Source organism: Antennarius striatus, chromosome 22 (assembly GCF_040054535.1).
Source record: "Antennarius striatus isolate MH-2024 chromosome 22, ASM4005453v1, whole genome shotgun sequence".
Taxonomy (NCBI): Eukaryota; Metazoa; Chordata; class Actinopteri; order Lophiiformes; family Antennariidae; genus Antennarius; species Antennarius striatus.
This window is the reverse complement of record NC_090797.1, coordinates 6167440-6182186: the sequence shown is the minus strand read 5'-3', so window position 1 is coordinate 6182186 and position 14747 is coordinate 6167440. Positions and strand designations below refer to the sequence as shown.

At 38.8% G+C, this 14747-nt stretch overlaps 2 protein-coding genes across 2 annotated transcripts; one reads left to right on the top strand and one right to left on the bottom strand.

The window, feature by feature from the left end:
* Nucleotides 1-4105: 4105 nt before the first annotated feature.
* LOC137589434 (transmembrane protein 53-A-like) lies at nt 4106-6895 on the top strand. The gene is made up of 3 exons (XM_068307204.1): nt 4106-4345; nt 4933-5549; nt 5723-6895. Exons 1-3 carry the CDS (start codon nt 4320-4322, stop codon nt 6088-6090), a joined length of 1011 nt encoding a protein of 336 aa, XP_068163305.1. The 5' UTR covers nt 4106-4319; the 3' UTR covers nt 6091-6895.
* A 1646-nt stretch (nt 6896-8541) lies between these two features.
* Nucleotides 8542-9846, bottom strand: LOC137589516 (leptin-B-like). Its single transcript, XM_068307334.1, has 3 exons — nt 9671-9846; nt 9228-9366; nt 8542-9139 (listed from the first exon to the last, which is right to left on the bottom strand). Exons 1-3 carry the CDS (start codon nt 9721-9723, stop codon nt 8816-8818), a joined length of 516 nt encoding a protein of 171 aa, XP_068163435.1. The 5' UTR covers nt 9724-9846; the 3' UTR covers nt 8542-8815.
* Between the last annotated feature and the right edge of the window lie 4901 nt (nt 9847-14747).

Here is a 14747-nt window from a genome sequence, read left to right as displayed (position 1 = left end):
CTGAGACTTCATTGCTGGCATGTGGGACATTGGTGGGATGCCATCACACACGAAAACATCATAAATTGCATGTTCAGCTAGAAGTATCCACGAGGTTTGATCATATTAAAAGCAAGACAACAACCTAGTGATGCTTAGGTTGACTGACAAAGGAGGCTGCTGCAGTTTTTCTTTCTCCCTACTGACATTTTCTTGACCAAACATTGTGGTTACAGTGACATGGCACAACAGCTATGCTCCAGGTAGACGACATGCACAAGAGGTCGGGGGATTTATTTGCAACAATGAGTGATGATGTGATGTTCCTTGAGAGACTGGAGACTGTGATGTAATGTCTTTACCAACCAAAATCCCATAAAGTTGCGGAGCTCATCTTTGACTTTGATTGGATTCACCGGTATTTACATGTAAGGTGTCTGTTTTGTACCAGTGGGGTTACTGTTGTGCATCAACATTCATATTCTCTGAATCTCCGTCTGTATGATCCCCAGGAATTTCTCAAATATAGGAACAATCAACAAACTCCTACCTCAAGGAAAAATAATTTCCTGAGCAGTGGCTGAGGGCTCCTTCTGTGATGAGATCCCCTCCCCAGTGAGGTTCAGCCCTGTGACGTGTTTGGCCTTGGCTCTCCTTGTTATTCTCACAGAACTGACTTCTACCCCAGTGGGATACAAGAACACTTTTCTTGCGACAGGGCTTCTTCTTCTTCTACTTAAAATTCAACGTAGCGTCCCGCTTTCATATAGAATAAATTGGATTCAGAGTGAGCTCCTTGTCTGAAGGTGTGCATCCCGAACACACGAATTACATGCTCTATTATTCTGACCTTCAAATGTACTCAACGTAGCTATATGCTAATCTTTAAAAGATTAGGTAAGAACGCATCATCCAAGAAAAACTGCTTTGGAGAAAGAGTAATTTACAGATTTGAGGGTGTTTGATAGTAAAGTAATGTACGTATATACGTATAATAAAGTCCAAGTTTATTCAAAAGTGAGTTTCATTCCACACAAAAATTGGCATTTGCCTTTTATCTGATGTAAGGACAGATTTATTCGTTTCACGCTCATTATGCTGTGAATTTTAGACAGGCTGAATTAAATTCTGCTCAAGGACAGCCCTAACACCAGACAAATGTTCTCCTTGAGGACCTTCCATCAAATCCCAGCAAAGTCTATTCATTTATTTTCTTCTACTGCTTTTGAATTGATTAAATTCATCCTTTTGCCTTTGTAATAATAAAAAATTTAAAGCATAATGGAGGAGAGACAACTAAAAAATGGTTAGGATGAAGAAAACTCAATTCATAGTAAAACGGTTACAATATTTTAAATGGTGTTTACTATACATACAAATATATATACATTATAATACCACTTTAAGCCATTGACAGTAATCTTTCATCATTCTCATTTTCCTGTCTCTGCAGTTGTTTAGATTCTTCTCCAGCTCATCAAAGAGGCTGCCGCCTCCTGATATGACTAAAAACTCCCACTCTAAGATAACCTCTGTCACCTTATAGATGCACTTTTACACACACTCTGTTGTTATTAGTATATCTAATGGCAGTGGATTCCAGTGTGTTAGATGGGTTTTTCATGCTTTCCCAGGTTGAGCTGGTATCCGAAGGACACTGAAACAGATTGGAGTCCCCCAGAGAACACCAGGAATCCAATGCGTGTGTGTGTGTGTGTGTGTGTGTGTGTGTGTGTGTGTGTGTGTGTGTGTGTGTGCACGCGTGTGCACGCGTGTGCACGCGTGTGTGTGACTACATATTGATGTCCTCTCTGTGTACAGTCTGCTGGCACCAGCACACGGAAAGTGCTGGACAATGGCAGATTGTGGAGGTCAAAAAAAACTTTCTTTGTCTTACAGGAAAAACCAACAAACACAACAATTGACTTTGTACAGTTCATGACTGTCATCTGTAATCTGTGAGGGCCTCTTTTTAAATTTTTTTAGTCACAGCAAGGTCAAGTCAAATCTCCCAAATCTTTATCAACCAAAGAAAACCAACAACAAAATCCTACCGTGTGTTTTGAGTCTCATGCAGTGGTGTGTGTGTGTGTTAAGAGTTGATTAATGTCTTCTCACACATCTTTTCCATCAGCTATGTTACGGCTGATTACGACTATTAGATGAGCATCAGGGATGACCTTGGACAAATCGGCTGCCTGTAGGTCTATTTGAATGACGGTGATTTCCTGCAGAGGATAGTATAAAAATAAAATCCGGCCCATTTCACCCTTCTGCTGCGCATCAGCTCATAATCAGAATTTTAATATTCATGACCAATCCTGCTACTTTGGTTTTACGGCAGTTCTCATGGATATTCAAGTGCAATCTGTGCATCGGTGCTAGCTGTTAAATATGAAATTAGAAATGATGAGCTTCACGTGCAAAACACGTGTGTTCACACATATGTGACCAAACGTGTGTGAGCCATAGTAAGCTATAAGTACACTGATGAGATTCTTAACACTGGCCAAGCTTTCACATTTGTTTGAAAGCAGAAATACCGTTACCATGGTTACCTGTAATTTAGTATACCTTGCATACCCCCTCCCTTTTTAAAAAAAATCTGATTCTTCTAAACCTGTCAGAAACAAGAATGAGAAAGTTGTGAAACCACACGATGCCAGACGAAAACATGATGGGTGAGAGGAGTAAAAAGGAAATACTGGGAGAGAAATCAGGAAGCACCGATGGAATTTCCACACCCTGATGTGGGCGGACCCCTCCTGCCCAGAGAACAGAGAGGGCACATTCTCCCCTCCTCCCCTCCTTTTCTTCTTTACCTCCCATCCCTCCAAACTTTCTCTTTTTTGCTCCTACAATGGGCCCGTGGTGAAACAATACAAAGAGAGAAAAAAAAGCTTTGAGGGGGTAGTAACGGGAGTGGTGGTCTGAGGTGCTGAGAGGGTAAGATGGGTGAGAGGGCCTCTGTGTGAGTGATGCAGGCTTTCTTTTCCTGGGTGGAGGAGTTTTGATGAGGGGGGGGTGTATAGAAAATCTGAAGGGATGAAGGGGATTGATGTAAGATGAGGGTGAAGGGGTCCTGGGTTGAGGAGGGGTGCTAGTGTATAGCAATAACACAGACTCATGGCCTAAGGGGCTGGTGTGGGGGGGTGTCATGTTTATTGGGGGGGCTCAAACATTTTTCTGCCTGAGTGAGCCTGAAACTGATTGTGGTGAACCAGGGACACAAACTTGATTCCAGGGGACAAAATCAGGCTAAATAAGCAAAAGTGGTGCATCTACTGGTTTAATGCATCTACTGGTATATTTTATTTCATTGAGTAATGGCTGCTATTTATAGCTGAAGTGACACTTGCTCTGATTGGGAGGAGGGAAAATCAGAAAGGGATGTGATGACCTCAAAGTGCCTCAGCTGTCTGAGAATGAGTGCCTGATAAAATGGAAAGACCTGATCATAAGTGTGGCCGCCATTTTACTGTCAGCTGCCCTGTCATGACAACCTCAGTTCATGTTCGACAACTCGACAGACTGCTGATGGTATCGGAGGAGACGTTCTAGTTTCCGAGCAACGTGTGCCTGAAATTGATTCAGATTTCATGAATCCGATTTTGAGGGTGTAATTCTTTATTCTGTGTTTTATTCATAGGCCCGTAACTTTATTTTAAATTCAGTTGAAATTAACTGGTCAAGGAAATATTTAAAACTTCTTTATACTTGCGCTTCATTATGTTTAATTTAATCTAATCAGCATCCAAGGCAGCTTTACTGCAACTGACTGCAAAATTTAAAAAAGAAGCCTTTTTTTCAGTGCCTTAATGACAATTAAACAATTATTGTAAATATTATTGATTACACAACTGAAAATGAGTGTCATGGAGGCAGCTTGAAATGATTTTCAGGGTCCCATCTTGAATAATCTGAGGAAAAGTGTGCATCATAGCGAAGGTGATAAAATCATGACCGTCTTTATTGGTCTCTGGCGTCACCTGGTGTCACTAAAATGTATTGCAGCAAATAGATGAGGTCATACCAAACGGGCTTTATGACCTTCTGCTGTTTCCCTGTTTAGATAAAAACATCGGACTATTCGATAACAAAAATAGCTGAATATTTTTACACTGTAATATTTTCACCATTACTGTATTTTTTTTTTTAAATTATTGTATTATGTCGCTATCTATCCTCCGTACCAGATGGCGGCACACATCCACTACGTTGTTATTTACACACTACCTAAATAAAGTCACGAAGAGGAATCTCCTGTCTGAGACGAGCCGGTGCGGCGCTGACGGGACAGGCGAGTCTCTGCAGGCATCCAGACAGACCGCGGCGGCAGAATGGGAAACCTGCTCATCTCCACAGGGTAACACCATTCACTTCGATTGTCATTAAAAACCCCTGTGTGGAATTTACCTTGAACGTCAAAAAAAAAAAAAAAAAAAAAAAAAAAGGATAGATGATATATTCGCATTTTATGATCATTTTAAGGAGCGCTTCAGTGGACACTAAATTGCGTCGATTTTACGGATTACATGGGTCGGAAATGTTGCATTTGATGTTCATAGCCCAGCTACATTCCGGAGAGCTTAATACTCTCATATCCAAACAAGATCGCAACCCAGGAATGTATAGAATTATGGTATTTTTGCGTCAGACAAATCTCTAGACTCGGAGAACTGGAAGAACAGGATCCATACATCTGTTTCTCATAGAAAGAGAGCGTTGTGTACTTTTTGTCGCCCTCTCACATTCAGTCCTGACGGGAAATGAGAAACCAGATCTAGATTCTGATTTAATGACACATTTGTCCATGTTCAAATCAGTGATATGCGGTGATCAATTTTTTTGGGGGGGCAGATAATAACACTACCTTTCATAAATCATACACAGTATTCCAGCTCTCTACCTCTCCTTTTCTCAACGGACTCATTCTATTTTATTTTGGTTCAGACTCTTCAGGACTGGAGTCGTGGCTGAACAGGTCGGTGAGGAGAGGTTCAAAGTGAGGAGGATCAGCCGTGGGATAACTTATTATTACACTCCGTTCTCAGGAGAAAAGGAACCGACCTCACATCTCACCAATGGCTCTACCGATCCTCGCCCCTTCTCATCCCCATCACCCTCTTCTGATCCCTCCTCCTCTGCAGATTCTCCTTCGTCCCCGATGCTCTCAGGCTCCCAAACCCAATCAGGTTTATCCTCCACTCCCCGTCCACTTCTACTTTTCTTTTCCTGGCTTGGCGCCCGACCACATGCAGTGGCCAAATACAGGGACCTCTACGTGGACCGGGGCATGGATGTCCTGGTGGTCCAGAGTAATGTGATGCACTTCCTGTGGCCTCGATGGGGGCTCGACTACGGGTTGGAGGTTTTGAAGGTTTTGGAGGACTCTCAGTTCTCTGGAAGGAGGGTACTGGTCCACGCCTCCTCCATTGGCGGCTACACTTTCAGCCAGATGCTCACTCATATCTCTGAAGGACAGGAAAAACACTCATCCCTGGCCAAGAGGGTGACAGGGCTTATCCTTGACAGCTTGGTGGTTGGCACTCTGGAGCATATGGCGATAGGTGAGTGTGGGTGACCCAGCTCGGGTTACTTTGGTCTGGGACGTACAGTATGTCAGGGCTTTAAATAATGCATTAGTCAGCTGACCCACTGCTGGGGGTGGGGGGGTAGGGGGGCATAAAGCAGTTTAGAAGTTGAATGAAATATTCAGCCACTGTTTCATCTTGTTGTTCAGGACTTGGCAAGACTCTGGCGCCACGTTTCGAGGGCATCGTTAAAAATGCCGCCATGCTTTATTTTTGGCTCTTCAAAGCCCACACGGCAGACCTCTACAACCACAGCATCCAGGTTTTCCGAAATAACCCCATCACGGCACCAGCACTCTTCTTCTCCAGCGACAATGACGCCCTGTGTGACCATACCGTCATGGAAAAGTGGATTGACCTCTGGAGGAAAAGAGGCGTGACTGTGGAGAGCATGAAGTGGAAAAGGTCGATACACGCTGCCCACATGCGGTGCCACCCGGCAGACTACTTCTCTACTCTGGATAAATTCTTGAACTCGCTTGCCTTTCCGCCCCTGGAGGTGAAGAAAAAGATGTAAATTCCCTGTGTTGCGTAAAAATTTCATTGATTGAATTTTAAAACTGAAACATTTGAAGGTTTTATTTGTCAGCAGGAGTTTGATTAACAAATATGTTCGTTTTGCTTGTTATATGATAAGTGATGTGCAATATTTAAAGAGTCACATTTCCTGTTATGTTGTGTTTGATTTGCACAGTAACAGTTAATGAACTGTTTCCCTGAGAACTGTTTCAACTCATGTGAAATTAAAACTGTTCATAACAATGCCAATGTTTTCATAATCTGACAAAACAGCATGTTCACAATCAATTCTGTGTAGATTTTTCGGAATGCAGAGAATTTTGAATGGGCATAATGTTATGTTAACAGGTGATGTGCACATTATGAAGCATTCCTTTAAGCATGAAGGAATCTATTCTTTTTAAAAAATGGCGACATCTACTGGCAAACATAAGAATTGCATTGGTAGTTTTATTTCTATTTTCCACTCTGGACATCAGCAGATAGAGCTTTGTTTTTGGAGTTCTTTGTTCAATTTCTGTCACTTTTTGTCAAGGTAACATAATGTACAAGAGTTATTTTTCACGAATACTTCAAAAAGAAAGAGCTTTTTGGAGATGATCCAGATTAATGGGTTGAATCTTTTACGCCATGTGTACATCCTGTACACATGGCGTACAACTGTACCTTTATATTGTATGGCATATTGGTGGTTCCAGTATAGAAGTTCAATAATACAGACACATTTGCACTTAACCAAAAAATTGAAAGTACAGATCTTTATTGAATAAAGTGTATCCCTGTGACAAACTGTGAGACTGAATCAATTCTTAAGGCAGCAACATTGAAGCATTGTCACATGTTTTAGAGGACGTTTTTATCAGTATACAAGGTCACATTGAGCCAGCAGTTCTTAAAGCAAAACCTGATACCCACAGTTAACATCTACAGGAAAGCTGGCCCAAGTTTTGTTTTTTTGATACATTTCCCTATTCTGGGGCGTCATGATCTGGATCCTCAAACACAATTAAAGACAACAAATCATATCCAAAAAAATTAATGTTACATTTTATTATTGGGAAATGTTATAGTTAAAAGAAGCTGAGAAAATAGGGGTAGAGAACTTGTACAAAACTAATTTTCATAAATGCTGTCCTGAATAGGCACAGATTAAAAGACAACACATAACATCCATACTTTATTATAAATGTTTCATATTAGTTTGTAATAAATGCACCTAGATTCCTTTAATAGTTCGATATATAGTATAAAAGTATCCGACAAATATTGAGCAATTATTTTCCCCTATTTCAAAAATGAATCATTATTTCTTGTACATTTGATCGTAGTGCCTGTGTCTAAAATCCTGATTTCTCATCACACGTATCTAATTGATATCTTTGCGACTTAAATTCCACCCAGTTACTGCATACTTTTAATTCTGCTGCCCAAATCAAATATGCTCCTTAAAAAACTTTTCAATCCAAGCAGGATCAAATTTAACGTAAACTGTGAGTGACATTTATAATAAAATGTTGAATCAACATTGAGTCACATGAACAGGTTTGGTCTAATTTTCCCCTAGGTACACCCAAATAACATTAAAAAGTAATTAAACTTTATTTTTTCTCAGTCATAAATTTGTGCAAATAGTTAATTTGTTCTCCCGACAATGAATGCTGAGTTCGTATTACTGATGTCTGCTGCATTCACAGTCCACTGTGAACAACACACTTCGGCACAGATACTTCTTCATAAAGTAAGATTAAGTAAGACATTTTCTTACTTTCACTGTGAATCAGTGTGGGATTAATGTTAATTCATGTTAGGACAATTAATAGGAATTATTTTAGTCATCTTTGTTTGAACCGGAATAAAAAGCATACATTTTGAGGAAGTGTTATTCCATCTGTGGTGCTCTCTGCTTTTTACCAGACACATTCCTGTTTCTGATAGATTGTGAGGCAATTTTACATGAATTGGAATAAAATTTTGATGGATTATGTATATTAGATTCAATTAATTACTGTCATTTTTTTATTCTAATGTTTTTAAATTTTCAATAATAATAATAATAACAATGACAAATGTGTTGTATTCAGTTTAAATAAATTCTTGTCTGGAAATGAAAAAAAAGACAAAAGTTTTTGTTTCTTGTTTGACTCAATATCTTGTTTCAGTAAAATAAAAAAAGTTAAATTATTTGCTTTCATATCATTTTTTAAATAATATTTAGAAAACAGGACAATATTATAATTAAAAAATGTTTTAACTCCTCCAGGAGTTCAGCACTTTATGACAAAAGCCTTACTTAACTTTGTAAAAGTTAATCTATCTACTATGTGTCTAGTATCAACGTTCCCTATTCATCAAATCCTTTCCCATTAAAAAGTGAGCATAATTAAATACCCAGAATATAACATGCTGAAAGAAAGACACGTTGACATATTTTTCTTTTCAATATTTTTAACATGAGGTAAATATAATACAAACCATATAAATACATCCAAATCCACATTTCAGCTATTAATGGAAGATCTTTGCTGTTTTTATTTTTAATGTGCACCTCTTGCATTCAGACGAACTTCATTATTGCTTGAGTATTGGAAATTAATATGAAAATAATATTCATACATCACAATGCCATGCCAGAAATGCCATGAGAAGTAGTGCAAACCGCCGCCGTGCAAAAAGCCTTTGTTCAATTACATTATAGCAAGACTTGAAATTCATGTGCAGATTTCTCAGCAGACAGTGAGTTTGTCCCTGTTGACAAGAAGCGTATCCAGATACTGCCGCACCTTCTCCACCACCAGGTAAAGTTGGCTGTCAGGGAAAGAATTGCCCACGGGTTCTCTAGCCGGTTTGGGTCGGATGGAACAGCCCATCTTTCGAGCGAGGGAGCCCATCCATCCCTCTAGGCTGGAGATGTCAGCCCGGATCTGGCTGAGGTGCTCTGTGACATCGGAGTTCTGCAGTTCATTATCCAAAAGTCCAAGATCATAGCAGATACCAGTCACTCCCTCAATGGAAGGAGTGCTGAGCTCCACTTGTGGATTAGTCGGCAGCTAAGGTGAAGAATAGCATGAGTCGTGAACAGAAATCCTTCATGTGTAATTATTGGTTTAATGTGCACATTAAGCCGTGTGCGAATACCTTTGTCCTTAGTTTCGTAATGTGGAACAGGGTTATCTTAGCTATGTTTATTATACTGATTATGGTACTTCTGCTGGAGTCTGCAGTTGTGGGAGCCACCAAAAGGGAAACACTGACCAGGGCCAAAAGGATGTACATCCTAAAATAAATAAATTAGCAAATACATTATATGATATAGGAAAAATTTTAATTCATACTTTCTCTTTATGCAAATGCATTTTATGTTTCCTGACATTGTGATAAAAATTATCTTTTTTTCATCTTTTATTTCTACTTTTTTTTGCATCTAGAAATTTATATAAAGAGTTACTTTGCAAAAGCTTCCAAAATTTGTTAGTCAATTAATATTCCTTTGATGCAATTCAGGAAATCCTTGCATTTAAACTTTTTTCTTTGTTAATGTTCATACTTGATAACTGAGCCCTTGAAAAAAAAAATCTTACCTGTGGTTTCGGATTTGTGGATCTGCTCCTCCAACACTGAATGGCACAGACATGACACACACTTCTTTGCAGTTACCCCCCTTTTAAATAGTCTCCCTGGGTCTATTACCCTTCCCCTCCTCCCCTCTCTTTCCACGAATCAAACCTGAGCCTGACCTTTACAGGTCATCCGTCCACATCCACTGATTGCGCATGAAGTTAACAAGAAAACAGCTCACACATTCTAATTCAGTCACATCAAAATTACACCATTCTATGTTCTTACTTTCGGTTTCCTGTAAGGGGATTTCTCGTTGCATGTTTGTGCATGTAAGCCTGTTTTTGTTGTTACCATTCATAACTTTTAAGCAGTGGAAAATGCGGAGGATGGAGGAAGCGTCTATTGGCGTCACGCGTTGCGAACCCAATTGCGCAACCAACTAACAAAGAAACAACTGATAAAAAAAAAAGAAGTATTAAAAACGAAATGTAAATTCGATTCAAAACAGGTAAAATACTGTATTATGAATAAGTAAAGCAATAATGAGTCATCCTCTGGTTGCAGACCATCTTTCACGGGCCTTGCGGATTTTCTTTACGTGTCTTTGAATGCATCGGTGCTGATGGGGAATAATGCGGTCATCCTCGCAAGAACACGGCGCCCACGTTTCGTACGCGTTTGCGTCTTTATTGTGTGCATCGCTTTTAGAGACGATGCAATGGGTTAAATATAAGGACATAATAATTTATGGATCATAAGGTGTTCGTGATCCAAAAATCTGCAGTTTGTTCGACCTGATCGTGTAATAGAGAGTTTGTCTTTCTCTTTTTGCTGTTCTTCTTTAGCCACGTTTACATCAAGCATCCCTCCAAAGACTTAAAATGAAGTTATTTTGGAATGTAAATCCGACAAGGAATTATCATTCCGAAGACCACAGCAGTTGTTTGTATTTAGGATTTCATTTATATACTTGGGACATGTCTAGTAACTTTAATAGTTTTTCAAATCTATGAAATAAAAATACAGTATTATGTACTGAATTGTACATATAAAGAATTTGTCCTGAGCTTTCCTTAAAAAAATTCACCTCTGATGATTTTTTTAAACAGATGAATAGAAGTTGTAATATTTGTTATCAAAGAACTATTTACATAACAGTGGCAGAATTTAGTTTGGTATTAATGTTTAATTGCAAAAGCAAGAGTAGTTTTTACCATGAACCTTAAAATATAAATTTGAGTGAATCACTGAAAACAAAACATATTCAAAACAATTATTTTACTGTTTTTTCTTTACTGTTTTCTTCACATTGCTGGGATTATTAGACCAAAACTTCCTGTACATTAGATTCCTTGTTATAAAGTGATCTTATTCTATAGTATTTATTCTCTGCTTGTCATATTGGCTAAAATGTAACAGTCTTAAAGGGATTTTCTCATGCTGTGGAAACTTTTGTTGGGAAAGACTGTCATCTGATGGGTATAACAAAGCTTTCAAGCTTCTGTGGCTGACCTGCATGTGTGCATCCTCTGTGTGTTAATAAACGAGAGCACACACGTTCAACAGTTCCGCCTGTTTCAGGTCAAAGTCCAAAGTCAAAGGACGAAGAAAGAAAACAATATACTGGCTTATTACAATGGAGAGCTCTAATTTGGGCCCCGTCCACACGATGACGGATTTTTTAAAAACGCAACTTTTCTGTTGCGTTTACGCCTTCCGTCCACACGACAACGCAGATATCCGGAACGCTGGGTCTGCGTTGTCGTGTGGACGGCGTATCCGCGACTTTTTTTTAAAAACGCTGACGTCTTGCCTGCGACGAAAACCGCTGTGACGTCATATTTACGGGCCCGTGTGTTGTGACAACAAAACACGGAGGATTCCTATTGGATAAAATTTGACTCAATACTGCCACCACATGGTTTGGCATGCTTATAGCCGTCTTCGAAAAACGCACTGGTGCGTTTACGTGTGGACGGAGATTTTTCTTTAACACGCTGTCTTGTGGATGCATAGTTCACAGGAATTCAGAAACTCATTCATGTTCGTTGAAACTTGTATTGATGTTGGTTGTTTAAAGTTTTATTTACAACCTTTCATGTCCAGACAGGGAATCTCCGCTAGAGCTCTAGACTGCTGTGAAGAATTTAATGGAATAGCCTTCAGTGAGGTATTTCTGACATTAGGGAACTTTGACTTTGCATGACTTCTCTCCAGTAATATTGTGATGTAGCTGCTGAGAAAACATTCCATATTTATCTAAATTCATCTTGATTAAAGAGGGGTTTATTCATGCAATGCTCTTTTTTATGGTAATTTAATAACTTATTCAAGCACATTATTTACTGATCTATATATTGACCCATATTTTGTGGCACAAGGTTTTTGAACTTTGAACATAAATGACTTGTTGAGACAGAATCATGTATATATACTGTATGTGTGTGTATGTGTGTGTGTGTGTGCACATGTATACATAATGTGCATAATTATTATACTGTATATATCTTACTTAAACAATGTGGCTTGCTCATCAGTTTCTCCTGCCTTCAAACACATTTCCTCTACGTACGTTTGAGGAATAATGTGACACACATGGAAATGTTTTGGTCCTGAAGTACACAGGAAGATAAAAAAAGAAAGGGGGATGGGGTGGGAGCAATTTATTGGAATGCCAGCTTTGGTCAATTCCAGTAAGCAGACATGGCACAGGGCCAGGCAGTTCAACTGTCTTGTTTTTCTGCTGAAACTGACCCCCTTCTTCTGGTAAGTGTATACATTTGGGAGTGAATGGATGAGTCAATAACTTGTTGGAACAGGGAATAGTTGTGATTTCTTATGAAAACCAAGGAATGACAATTTTTCTAAGATCTAGAACCCCCAAAGGTTGAAGCATCACTACTTATCAAAGCTAGGAATTTCCCTAACCTTATGTCAAACCAAAATTCATTTGGTCAGTTATTTCTGACGACAACAGTGTTATGCTTACTCAAGCTGGTCAGCTGGTCAGTCCATGACAGAGTGAAATACCTCAAAAATATTTTCTGGTCTGTTGGGGATGCCTTCAGGGTGCCTATCTAGGAAGGTGTTCCAGGGAGGAGACCTCAGGGAGGCCCAGTACCAGGTGGAGGGATTATTTTTCAACACTTGCCTGGAAATGCCTTGGGTCCCCCAGTCAGAGCTGGTGGATGTGGCCGAGCAAAGGGAAGTTTGGAGTTTCCTGTTGAAGCTGCTGCCCCCGTGACCCGACTACAGATAAGCAGTGGAAGATGGATGGATGGATGAAAACCAAATATCTGCAATCATTTGACGAAATGCTAAGGTTAAATGTTAAGATAAACATTAATACTTTTTTATGTCACTTGTCACATGACAAAATATCATTTGAATTTACTTTATAATTTATTTGAGTTAAAAAAGCTAACTTTTTAACAGTGTTAATTTTAGGTTTACTCAATAACCTAATTGTCTCGTGACTAGTTGGCTATTTTGCTAAGGCTAAACTAAGAAAAAAATATTTACTTTGCATTGACACTGTGTGTATATTATACTTATCAAATAGCAACAGAATCTTGTTAATTTACTTTATTGCCCTAGGAGGAGATGTTGTCTCATCTAGGGTCTACTCCATCTCTTGCCAGCTGAGATAGGCTCCAGGAGACCCGAGACACACGAGGTGGATAAATGACAATAATCATCTCATCTACAAGAAAATGGATGAATAATTTACTTTATGGCTGTTTGAGTTGAAAAAAACAACAACTTTTTTTTTCTGCCAGAGTTATCAATAGCTTTATGAAAACATGTTGTTGTCCTACGACCAAATACCTATTCTTTGTCAGGCATGCTAAGGGTAAATTATGATAGCCATCATTTGCACTGTTAGTTAGCAAATAGCTGCACAAACTTTAAATTTACAATATAGTCATTGGAATCTACAAAAGCAAACACTTTGTCTGTGTTAGCATTAATGTTACCCCTATACACATCTGGTGTGTGTGTCATATACACAGACTAACTATAAGGGAAAGCTTTCTTTCCCTTGGAAGTCATCACACACACACACACACACACACACACACACACACACACACACACACACACACACACACACACACACACACACACACACACACACACACACACCAAATAGCTATTAAGAGTCTTTTTTCATAACTTGTCAGGTGACCTGAATTAAACCTGGTTCTGCTAGCTGCATCAATACGTGGAACAAAATGTTGTTTTTTCTCTGAGTCTACTTGCATCACTTCAAATGTCTTTTATGACTGGGTTTTTGGCAATTAATGTTAATCAAATCATTGTGTTGAAACCAAATACTTGGCAATGCTTTGCCAAAATAACCAGACAGAAACTGACTGAGAGAGGCTGAAAGCCAACAATAACAAACTTGTCCGAGGACAGCATATTTTGTTACACCAAAAGGGCCATTGGGTAATTCACACTTCATGCTTTTTACCGTAAATTTGTTGTAAATGCGTCACAGGGAGGAGACTAAACAGTATAAAGTTAAGCATTTAACTGGCTCAACCTGCTGTAAAACCTCTTATTTCCCCAGCTGTGATTTAACAAATCTTTCCTGGAAATCTTTTTTAATCATTTCTATTTTTAAATAATTCTCTGTTGTCTTTACTGTATAACAGAGCTGCAGTCTGTTCTTCGGTGCAGTTCTCAAGTCATCCTCTGGAGAGCTACACTCACCCAGAAATTTGAGGCAGGAACATACAAAACCTCGGAGAAGATGCATTCAAAGTAATTTATTTTAAACTTTCAACAGATTTAGAAATCTGCAGTTTCTTTGAATTATTTTTTTCTTTACGTTGCCTGAAGAATATTTTGCTTATTTAAAACAAATTGCAAATCCAATACTTGTAAATAATTTGATAACTTGTAATAAACTAATCTAATATGCTGGTTATCAAAGGAAAAACACAACTTTAAATCCTGACACCATAAATACATTTGCATTATCTCTGCACATACTTAAGCCTGTTTCAAATTAGAGCAACCAAAAAAAACAAACAAACCATCTTTCATGTGTCTTTTGCCATTGGTTATAAAATATAATATACATTGTTA

Coding starts and splice junctions, on each gene's coding strand:
- LOC137589434 (XM_068307204.1), top strand. CDS start 4,320: ATGGGAAACCTGCTCATCTCCACAGG. Junction 4,346..4,932: donor AACCTGCTCATCTCCACAGG/GTAACACCATTC, acceptor ATTTTGGTTCAG/ACTCTTCAGGACTGGAGTCG. Junction 5,550..5,722: donor TCTGGAGCATATGGCGATAG/GTGAGTGTGGGT, acceptor CTTGTTGTTCAG/GACTTGGCAAGACTCTGGCG.
- LOC137589516 (XM_068307334.1), bottom strand. CDS start 9,723: ATGTCTGTGCCATTCAGTGTTGGAGGAGCAGATCCACAAATCCGAAAC. Junction 9,367..9,670: donor CCACAAATCCGAAACCACAG/GTAAGATTTTTT, acceptor TATTTATTTTAG/GATGTACATCCTTTTGGCCC. Junction 9,140..9,227: donor TTACGAAACTAAGGACAAAG/GTATTCGCACAC, acceptor TCTTCACCTTAG/CTGCCGACTAATCCACAAGT.